At 37.0% G+C, this 11876-nt stretch overlaps 1 protein-coding gene across 1 annotated transcript; it reads right to left on the reverse strand.

The window, feature by feature from the left end:
• Positions 1-7739: 7739 nt before the first annotated feature.
• On the reverse strand, positions 7740-11287 carry LOC142532608 (WEB family protein At3g02930, chloroplastic). Its single transcript, XM_075638925.1, has 3 exons — positions 10975-11287; positions 10504-10696; positions 7740-10327 (listed from the first exon to the last, which is right to left on the reverse strand). Exons 1-3 carry the CDS (start codon positions 10989-10991, stop codon positions 8015-8017), a joined length of 2523 nt encoding a protein of 840 aa, XP_075495040.1. The 5' UTR covers positions 10992-11287; the 3' UTR covers positions 7740-8014.
• Between the last annotated feature and the right edge of the window lie 589 nt (positions 11288-11876).

An 11876-nucleotide genomic window follows, 5' to 3' on the forward strand; every position in this document is an offset into this window, starting at 1 on the left:
TTGGAGGGATAATTTTAAAGAAAACCCCTCTCAAGAACTGAATTAAAAACTCTCCCTTAAAAATATAATCATTTTCGCGATTTAATGAAATTTTAGCATCTTTTAACATTCAAGCAATTTAGGCAACACATTAACTGAAAATATAAGTTCATTTACATTCAAACAAACGGGATAAACATGATTTTTATTTAATAAAATAAACGTCTCTTGTATTATACATTAAGCACACCATCAAGTGTAAGGGAAATGCTTAAACAACATCGAATATCAGTTAGTTTATACATAATAGAACTGGATATACCAATAACTGGTTGCCTTGAATGCTTTGAATGCTGCATCGATCTTGAGTCTCTTTTTGCCAGAAGAGCAGCTAATTTTCCTTAGACTTGATCTCTGGCTAGCTAACTGGTCGAGCTGACTCAAACTGAACTCAACTGATACTGAACCTGCATTGATCATCTACTCTGATCTGATATGGCACTTAAGCGACGGTATACCGCTGATGATTAAGCTCTACTTTAATCATCCAGCATTTTAGCTTAGCTGGGTTTCGTCTGTTGATCAGCTGAATTGGAAGGCTGACAACTAAAATCTTGTCAACCGATCAGTTTAGTTGTTCTACTGTCAGCTTGGACTCAAAACCCTGCAAGTTGCTAAACAACAAAATCCAGAGTCGAGAGAAGTGGCTACAATGTTAGTTGCAGATCCAACAATATTATCTCTTCCCACGGTAAGCTCATATAAAACTTTTAAAAAGATTTTAAAATCCTTTTTAAATAACATTTTAAAACATATTTTAAATATTAGCTTTCAAATGTCATTCTTAGAACAACTAGCTCTGATACCAATTGATGAATCGGTTCAGGCACCTTTGAAGGTGTTTCAAACACAATATTCTCAATGAGCTGCAATAGCTCGTGTTCTAAGAATGTACACACCGATGAATTAGATCGAGTTTGGTTTTAAACCAAGTGGAAAATACTCGAAATAATCATTTGTTAAGAAAGCTAATCAGCTTAAAACTTTTAACTTGTGTAAACTGATTAACTGATGTAAGGGGAATCAATTCTTGCATATATTAGTTCAGTTATGATGAGAACTGAACTGATAACAGCTCAAACTGATCAAATCAGTTTAAAACAAAAGTTAAGCAGTTAAATACACAAGATATGTTTATGGATGTTCGAAGACTTCAACTGCTCTTACGTCACCCCTTCTACCACATCTAGTAGGTTCCACTATAAGACTTTGATTTATACAACATCTTGTATAAACTCAGTCAACTTAGGACTTACCCTACTGCCTAATTGAACTCCTAGCCTATACTGAAGGCTAGCACCTTCCAGCCAACACTTGTTTAATGTCTGTGTTTTAAAGATTACAGACACAAGTTTTACGTCTTTGTGCAAGACTCACTCAACTAGTCAATAAGCTCAACTTTCTGTAAATGTGAGCGATGTTGTGTGTGCATGTGTGAGAACTGAACTATGAATACAACACGAAGGTGTTCTTACAAACTTAGAATTTTGCTTCTATACTAAGCAGTTGGCATGCCGTGTTTCTCTTTTGAACTTCACACCTTTCTTGTTCTCATCTTCACTGATCTTAATCTTCTATATGTAGGCGCGAAGCTTGATCGTACAGCGAGACTCAGTTATTGTATCTGTTGCATTTTGCATCCGTTCCTCGATATTTGTCTTGTATTTTTCGACAGCCATTCTGGAACGTTTTGTCTTTAAGCACTGGTACAACGTCTATTATAGTTCTTTGACTGGACAAAAGATTTTCACCAGTGCACAAAGATGGATTCCATTGAATAAGCTTGTCGTGTTCTGCAAATTGATTGATTCATAACTAATGTTCTGAACTGGTCAGTTGAACCGATCTTGAGCTGGTTCGGTGAAATCAGTTGGCTCGTCAGCTGCACTGATTTCGCTGTTTCAATTGAACTGGTCAGCTGGTCTCTTCATCAGTTGAGCTCTTCATCAGCTGGCCGGGCTTCTGAAGGTATTCTGCTGAACTGCCTATCAACTGAACAATTAGTTGAACTGGTCTTTTGATATTTCAGTTGAACTGGTTCAGTTTGGGCGATCAGTTGGTGCTTTCAGTTTGCATCTCGATAACTTCAGTTTTGGCTCGATAACTGATCAGTTCAAATCTTGATCAGTTCCAGTTTCTGCGCACTTAAGTAAAATTATTAGAAACAAAATAACAAATTTTGTTAATAATCAAAACCAAGATTGTGAAAATGAAATGTTCGAACAGAGAGTTTTTTATTGTATACTCTATATGATTTGCTCATTGCTGAATATCCCAAGAAGACACCATTATCAGATTTAACGTCAATGCAGTTAAATGTGTCTTGCCATTATTATGAATAAAACACTTACAACCAAATATGCAAAAGTATACAATTTCAGGCTGCTTTCTGGTCCAGATCTCATATGGAATCTTTTCATGATTCTTATAGATCATGGACCGGTTCTGAATATAACAGACATTGTTGACAGCCTCTGCCCAAAATCGCTGAGAGATTCCGGATTCTTCTAGCATGGTCCTAGCTGCTTCCTTGAGAGTGCGGTTTCTTCTTTCAGCAACTCCATTCTGTTGCAGTGATCTGGCAGTTGAGAGCTCATGCTTGATGTCGTGATCTTCAAGATAGGATGACAGGATTTGGTTTAGAAATTCAGTTCCTCTATCACTTCTGATGATATGGGCGACGGTTTGATCTTTGGAACTCAAGAATATTACCCACGTAAATCGGGAGAAGTCGTCAACTACCACTAGGGTGTATTTCCTTCCCCCTAAGCTCATTATTGATATGGGTCCAAATAGGTCCATGTGGAGTAGTTCCAGGCGACGAGATGATGAATTCCTTCCTTTGTTTTTGAATGTTGATCGAACTTGTTTACCTAGTTGACAAGCATTGCAGATTCTTTTTTTTTTTTTTTGCAAAATCATTGTTAGGTAACCCAGATACTAGCTTAAGCTTGCTAATGGTGGCAATGAATTTGAAATTAATGTGATTAAGCTGCTTATGTCACAGCCAATTTTTATTTCCATTTAAGGCGATGAAACAAGTAGGTGCATTTAAAATATCATCATTCAATTTCACCTTACATGTGTTCTGCTCTCTAAGACCAGTTAATACAATATTGCATGCAACATTTTTAACAGTTGACGTGTGCTTGTGAAACTTAACAATATAAACGTTGTCTCAAATTTGACTTATGCTAATCAAGTTATAACATAAATTTTCAACTAAGAGTACATCATTGATAATAATTTTTTCGTTTGTGATCTTACATTTACCCACTGCTTTTCCTTTGGAATTATCACCAAAGGTGATTCTTGGTCCTTTGTATTCGACGACTTCTGATAGGAGTTTTTATTTCCTGTCATATATCTGGAACAACCGTCGTCTAAAAACCAGATGGATTCTTCCAAGTTCTTCTTCTTCAGTACCTGAAATCATTGAAATGAGAACTTGGTACCATTTTCTATTTGGGTCCTGAACTGATTAAATCCTTAGGACCCACACCTGGATTATCCTGAGGGATTTTCCATTGAGTGTCCCAAGATGGATGCGGTTAGGTGCATAAACCAGTGGTGTGTACAGTGTTGTTTCTTTTAAAGTATGTTGTCTTGGCCGTCTGTCATTATCACTCAATTTGAACCTCTTTTGAATCGATCGGTCGTTGTAGTATCGGTTAGGTCTTACTTTCGAGTGATATCCGATTGAACTTCGCTTTCTGTGGGACCAATCTGAACCGTTGTGAACGGTTTGATTTAACTTGTGTCTGAGCCATGATCGGTTGGACTTTGCACTCTCAAATTCGACATATCCTAGACCACGTTGCCTTCCATAGTTCTTAAAATTTTCATTTTGATTGATTTGGACTTCAGGCTCGTTATGTTCATGTACCGTACTAGATCTAACAAATTTAATTGATTTTAAATTGTCTTTCTCTATTAGCGGTTTAGTTTTTTCTTCAGAGGTGTTGCATTCATTGATGTTGTAACCTAGCCCAGTTCTGTCTCCGGCCGGTTTCTGCATCCCATGCATCCTTTCAAAAGAAGCAGAAGACTTGTTCCATGAGTTGACTGTGTTCATCATCCGTTTATTTTCTTTTAACATGGCATGGAATGATCTCTGCAAATCATCATTCTCAGCCGCTAGCAGACTTAACTTTACTTTCAAACCGTCAACCTCCTTTTGTTGCGAGTAGCCAGAGAAGGTTCACTTGTTTTTCAAGTCTTGTCTTTTATGTCTTAGATTCATCGAATTGCTGCAATAGTCTCTTAAACTCATTCACCATGTCAGGAAGTGCCGTGACAAGGTCTTCCCATGTAAATTCCTGAGAGTCAAAGTCAAATATCATTTCTTCGACGGATTCTGATGCTTCATCAGCCATGAGACATTTTACTACCTCATCTTTGCTTTCACTCGAAGAATCCTTGGAGATGGATCTTTCTGAATCTGAATCGGCTCATTTGCTTTTTCATTCTTCTAAAATTCAAACTCGTTCTTTCTTTTTGGTAAACTTTTTATCATCTTTGGACCGTCTGTTATCAACTGGTCTCTTTCGTCTTTCTTCGGCCTGTTGCACTCTGCTATAAAATGTTCATTTTCTCACAGTTAAAATAGGCTTGACCATCATCTGTACAGTCCCTTTTGGAATATGGTTTAGCAAATTGAGATTGATTTTTACGCATAAATTTAACAAATTTCTTGACAAATAGGGACATAGCTTCACTGCTTAGTTGCTCGGCTGATTTCTTACTTGTGGACTCTTTGACCGGAAGAGTCATCGTGGTAACTGCCAGGGCCTTGGTTTGTTGAGAAGTTGATGGTTCTTCTTCAGTTAGAATTCCTAGCTCAAACTCGTACACTTTAAGATCGGCAAAGAAATCGTGAAGCTCCAGCTTATTCAGATCTTTTGATTTTCGCATTGATACTATCTTCACGTCCCATTCTCTGGGTAGAACCCTCATTACCTTCAAGGCAATTTCGTGGTTAGAGTATTCTTTACCTATAGAAATAAGTTCAATAATAATATCACTAAATCGTTCATCAAATTCGGAGAGAGTTTCTCCTGGCTTCATCTTTGCATTGTCAAACTTCTGGATTGCAACTATCAGTTTATTTTCTTTGGTCTGGCCGTTGTCTTTACACAATTTTGTGAGTTTTTCTCATATCTCCTTTGCTGTGGAGCAAGTTTTAATCTTGACAAACATATTTTTATCCATAGTTTTATAAAGGATATCTTTTGTGACGTTGTCAAGGATCGCCTTCTTCTTTTCCTCAGCTGTCAATTCGAATCGATGTTTTTCCACCATTTGAGGAGCACCTTCAGTTATAGCCACAGCTGAGTTGACTTTCAAGATCTTCATAGGCTCTTCAATGATGACATACCATATGTCATCGTCCTGGGTTGCTAAATGTACCTGCATACGTATTTTTCAGTAATCATAATCTTCTTTAGAAAACATAAGAATCTTGTTAAATGATGCCATATTGATTGTAGATATCAACGCTCAAGAAAACCTGCTCTAATACCACTTGTTAGGATCGGGAAAGAGTTTAGAATGGGGGGTGAATAAACTCCTTGAAAATATTTGCTTTTAAATTTGATTTTCAATCGTTTTTAGGCGGTTGAAAGTTTTTCTTGAACGGTTAGATATATCAACCACTTGAAAAGTGCGAAAAACGGTTCACAATTTTTAATGATAACTTCAACTGGTTAGCTGACTTGTTAACAAGAGATGGTTCGAAATGTAAGTGCTCGCGAAAAGTAAAGACACAAGATTTTTATGAATGTTCGGAGATAAAACATCTATGTCACCCCTTCTTTTTCTTTAGGAAGGCTTCCACTAAAAGACTTTGGCTTTACAAACTTATTGAAACAGCCCACTCCAATCAGGACTTATCCTACTGCATGTTTTAGAGCTCTTAGTGATCACTTTACACTTCAGGATTTTAAGAACTCTCGATTCACCAGACAACACAATCAATCAGATAACCAAAAAGTTACTGATAAAAGAAAACTGTATGTTTTGAGTAGCACGAAATTGATCCTTGAATGATCAGATATATTTCTACTGAATGCGTGCTTAATGAGCGATGAAGTATATGAACTTTAAGTGCTCAGATCTTTGAGTATGCAAGCTTCAGTAGTGTGTCAATCGCGTGGTCGAAAAGCTTAAAATGATCGAACTGTTTTCTGCATTCTTCAACTCTTCTTTTATAAGATATCATCCCAACGGTCGGAAAAGATAAATAACGTAAACATGTATCGCTGAAATGATGTGTCAGTATCAGCTGTAGCTACATTAAATGTTCTTCAACAACCATTTAATGTTCTCTTTGCTTGTGTAACATTGAATCTTGTTCCTTTGAAGAGTTGCTGCTGAGCATCCTTTTGTAATAACTGTTAGTTCTCTCAGAGCTTGTAGGATGTTTAAGCAATCTTTCTATTCTGGAATAGTGACATTAATGCATATCTTTATTGGGATTGATGCAGGACATGATTGACTTGTAGCGGTGCAAAACCATTAAACGTCCTGAGCCGGTCAGAAAATGTCTTTCATTAAGTGAGCAATGAATGGCTCTTAAATGAAGCGGTTTGAAGACTTTGAACAGCCGGTTGAAAGTCTTCTAACGGTTGAATCTTCTTCAAGCTGTAGGCGGACATCCGGATTTGAGTTCAAGCTGTCGAAAAACAAGCGGTTGAAGTCTAGACGGTTGAAATGGTTTATGTTATAAAAGGAAGATTGCAGACAGTTAGGTGCTGTTTTAATTTTGTTAATCGTCAAAACTTTAAGGATAATAATAATTTCTTAACAATAAGAACAATAATCTCCTAATAAACAAATTTATAGTAAATAAAAATGAATTGCTTATTATATTAAATTATTATTGTTATTATTCTTACTTATAGTTTATTTCTTATTATTTATTATTAATAAATTTATCATTCTTATTACATTATTTTATTATCATTATCACTATTTTCCTAATTTCTAAAGTTTTTTTCCTTTCAGAAAATGGAAATAAAAACCAGTTTCTGCCACAAAATTGCTGCAATATGTAAAAAAAACTTGAAAAATATATCTTAATTAATCCATCCCTTGATTTTCTGGTGCCAAAGAAAACCACTTTATTCCAATTGGTGCATCATTGCTTCACTAAAAAAAGGACACTGGTAAGAAAACAAAATCGTAGCCAGAAATTTTGATGGCTGATAACTAAATTTAATCATTTCAAAGCTAGGATTTCTTCAAAATAGATTTGTGTTTTCCAAAAAAAAGAAAAGAATAAAGTTACTTTTCTTGATTTTGAATGATTTCTTAAATCTTGGCGAGAAATACTAGAAGTAAAAGGTTGTAAGTTTAGTCGAGACATATCAGATGTGGTAAGACAATATTTAAGATAAGAAATTATAAAAAAGAGATGGAGGGCTTGAAGAAAATGTTTTACATAGTGGTAAAGTAACTCTGAAACTAAAATGTAAGTTTTTCAAAACGACAAACCTACTATAATACCATAAACGGGATTCTTATGCTTGCAGACAAGGTGCTTTAAATCTTTGGATTTGATTAAACGTTTTCCGACTGCGACATGTTTAAGGTTTTAAAGGTCATTTATCAATAATTGGACCACATACAAGTTATATAACATATGGAACCTACAAAGCATTAATATATATAATCCTCAACTTCTTGAAATTTCGACAAACCAAGAGAGAAAGATCGGGATTCAAAGAGAAGCAGTGACAAGAAGAGTTAACAAAGTCAATTCACATACATGAGATTACTTGACATGGCTAATCACATAGTCAAACAGTTGGAAAAAAAAATTAATAATAATAATTGCAATGCCTTTTCCATATTCAGCCTGTACGGGGAAACAAGAAGAAGCAAACCCATGCAGCAAGCAAACATATTCAAGAATTGTATAAAATGGAGCATCTATCCAAGGGAAGGCAATAACTGGAATCGATATTTTGAGGTATTACTTCTGTTTGGCAGTACCCTTTTTCTTCAGCAGGCTTCCAAACTTGCTAACCAAACCTTTCTTCTTCTTGCTAAGAAGCTGCTTCGATGGCGAGCTTTCACCACTGTCAAGATTCTCTGCCGAGGACAACCCATTCATCTGTTCATCGCCATCACCACTCTCAGTTCTCGACTCCAGCTCGTCCTCGAAAGATTCCTGGTCAGCCTCTTCTTCTGGAGGCAAGTCTTTCGCCTCGATCTTGCAGCTTTCCCACATCTTGTGATCAACTTCGGCAGGCTCATTGTTTGCCTTTTCTTTGATGTTGGAATTTTTCAATTTCCCGTTCGAGGTGTCAAATTCGAAATCTCTTTGAACAGGTTCATTGTCCCTAAAGTCAGTAACTTCACCTAGCTTCTCCTTCACGGGTTGCTCATTTTTTTGAGATTTAATCTCCACCTTAGGCTTCATGTCTCCTGAGCCATTTAGTTCAGAACACTCCACAACTTTTGGAAGCATGTCGTAATCTTTTTCAGTCTCAGTCAGCTTACCGTGTTCCTCTTCTTGCTTCTTAGCCAAAGCTTCCTCAAACAACTTGGATAATTCCTCAATCTTTTTCAGAGAAGCCGCTTCTCTATCCTGCAGCTCCTCATTCTTCTGGCAAATATTATGCAATTCATTTTCCCGGTCGGTCAAACTCGTTTTCAATCCCATGCTCTCAGCTTCTGCTTTGCTTATGACTTCCTTTAAAGAAATCAACTCTGATTCAGCTTCCTTGTAAGATTTTTTCCATCGATCCCCTTCGTCCTTCACATCACAAGCTTCTTCTTCAGCAATTTTTAACAAATTAAACAGCCTGCTTATTTCATTTTTCAAAGAAGAGCACTCTTCGTCAGATTTCTTCACACTGTTTATCAAATTAATCTCCTTTTGCTCCCACTCGACCATCAAATTATGGAGATCATGCTTTGACCGTTTGATTGCATTTTCATGACCATCAATCTCTTGTTTGGCATCACTAAGCATGCTTGCATGCCTCTGATTTGTTTCTTTCAGAACCAAATTCAGATCTTGTATTTGAATTTCATAGTTGTCATTCTCAGATTGTATAGACAATAGCTTTTCTTTGGCAGCTCTTGCTTCTAAAGAAACTTCATGTAAGGCAGACGTTAAATTTTCCAAGGCCTTCTTGCTTTTCTCTTCTTCGTTTTTAGAATTTTCCAACGCATTTATTAGATCATTTTTTTCTTCCAATAAAGTTTGTATACTGGAAGCAGAGACCTGCTCATTGTTTAAGGCCTGAATTTTCTCTTCTTTCGCTGACTCAAGCTCAGAGATAAGAGATTCGACCCTTTTCACCATTTCAGAAGTTTCTTCTTTTGCTAGTTCAACGAGGTGTCTCGATTCCTCAAGATCCCCCTTCTGACGTACAATTGAGATTTCTAGCAAGACCACCTTCTCCTTGAGCGATGAGATCTCAGACTCTGCATTGTGCAGTGAGTTGTTACTTCCTTCTAATTGTTTAATGACCGATTCCAGGGATTCTGATGCAGATCTCTGCAGTCTCTTTGCTTGATCAGCTTGAGTAGCTAGTTCCCCGACCCTCTCATGCAACTCCTGCAGTAAACTACGTGCATAATTTTCAGCCATTTTCGCAGCTTCCAGATCAACATTGAGTTGCTCTAAGTTAGCTTCTTTTTCTGCTAACTCCACCTCAAAAATTTTCGCCTTCTCAAGTTCTTGTCTCAGAGAGTCTATCTCTAATTTCAACTCCGACACATATGTATTTTTCTCATTAGCCTCCTCTTCGGCTCTCAAAGCATGCGTATTTCTCAAATGGGCTATTTCGGCAGATAGAGCTTCAACTTTTTCAGCATGCAACTCTGCTAATTTTGTCGCCTCTTCAGCATGGCTAAGCGCCAAATTCTTTGCATCTCCCGTTTTACCAAGTTCTTCTTTCACTTTATGGAGTTCTTCAGTGACGGATTGAAGGGCAGTGGCCTCCATGGCATGTAAGTTTCTAACTTCTTCGAGATCTCTGAGGAATTCTTCTTCCTTTTTCTGAGCCGCTTCAATTCCTGCTTGCTCCATCTCAATTGTTCGAAACTTTTCGATCTCGGAATTTTCTTCTGCCAGCTTTTGAGCCGCCAAAGCCTCACTGAGCTTCTCATTTGCTTCCTCAGCCAACTTCAGAGCTTCTTTCAATTCATCAAGAGCTTTTGACTTTTCACTCTCAACAATTAACAACTTCTCTTTAGTCTTCTGCAGATCTTCTTTAGCTAAGTCATACTCCACCTGAACTTCTGATGGTTTCGAAACCTGGGTCGCCTTATTCTGAGAAGTAGAAAAAGAAAAGAACATTAACAAATCATAGCTCATTCTTCAGATAAAAGTCTAAATTTTGCTGCAAGCTGTCTCTTTTAATCAATGCAATTTTCACCCACAATTCACTATTTCTCACCAAAATGCAGATTGCTCCTAAGCTTAATAGTAAATATGCTGGAACTCACATCAGAACTGGTACTGAGCTTAGGAGACCGCCGACTCAGTGTAGTCTTTGATGCAACAGACGCCGGAGACCGATCAACCGAAAGGCGCCGAGTAGCCGAGTCAGTGCCCGACTTAGCCACTCCTGCGCTCGATTTGCTGAGACGAGAGGCTACAGGTGTTGCTTTAGTATTGGGAGTTTCGGATGAAGCAGATCTATGAGAGCAGAAACCATAATTCTTTTAAGTCCCAAGTCGAGATCCCATTTCATGATAAAAAAGCAAAACAACGCAAGCACCAAATGCAATTCCAAAAAAAATAAATAAATAAACCCGTCTTTTGAGGGAAGACAGAAAGTTGAGTGAAACAAACAACAAGTAATCAACCACAGCAAGTTCAGAAAACCAACATTCGAGCAAAAAACCAAACTCAAACTCAAACTCAAGAAAATCAAGGAAATCCCACATTAGATCCACCCAGTAAAGAACACTTACTTGGATTTGGTAGACATGTTGGAAGGCAAGGCAGATGTTCTTGCAGCGAAGATCTATGATTTCCAGAACAGGGGGTGGGTTCTTTTGAACAAAAACGGTGGCACAGTCCGATGTGAGAGAGTTCAGGAAACTCTTACTCTGCGCTTTAATTAGTCATTTTCAGTGTTGTGTGACATACGCAAACCCAACAAGTCTCTATGTTACATTACAGTGATCAGTAGACAGTATGAGTGATGTAGGAAAGAATTTACAGAAGAAAACTCCATTTTACAGCAGAAACGACCCCCCCAACCCCCCCCCCTCGCCGTGTACAAATGGAATTATCTTAAATCGGGATTAATAAATTTCAAATTTTGATATTTTTAAATATACACTCACTTATAACATATGTATATGTATGTAGTATTGCAACATTTGCATGTCTATGATATAATATATAAATATTATGGGAAAAATATTTTACTTTACAAATAAGGACAGACTATTACAACTCCACATTTTTAAATATAAATAATTTCTCTTCACTCTTTGTTCTCCAAATATTTATTTGACCTCTCTAATTTTTTAAATTTTTCAAAAAAATTCTCAATCTTCATAATGATGGTACGTGACATTGTTGCATCTATCAAGCATATTCTTAAAGACATATAGCCTAAAGACATGCAACTACACAATATTTACAGCCTATATACCATGCTTCATATGATTGATTTTTTTAAAAAAAATGACTCGTTATTCTTCCGTAAAATAAATTGAAAAGTTTTCCTCTTTAACCGGAGTGCCACCGGGTTGTACCCATCAAGTTTTATACAATGCTTCTCACAGTCCAACCACACAATCGCAACAGATTCCTGACGTAGTTATATTCAACAACACCTAGCACAACCATGTTTCGTTTCCTA

The sequence above is a fragment of the Primulina tabacum genome, chromosome 18, assembly GCF_025594145.1.
Source record: "Primulina tabacum isolate GXHZ01 chromosome 18, ASM2559414v2, whole genome shotgun sequence".
NCBI classification, from domain to species: domain Eukaryota; kingdom Viridiplantae; phylum Streptophyta; class Magnoliopsida; order Lamiales; family Gesneriaceae; genus Primulina; species Primulina tabacum.

What these genes read in the sequence shown, in the direction of transcription:
- LOC142532608 (XM_075638925.1), bottom strand. An exon ending in AGCTCAGTACCAGTTCTGAT is followed by an intron (nt 10,328 to 10,503) that starts GTGAGTTCCAGC and finishes TCTACTTCTCAG; the next exon opens with AATAAGGCGACCCAGGTTTC.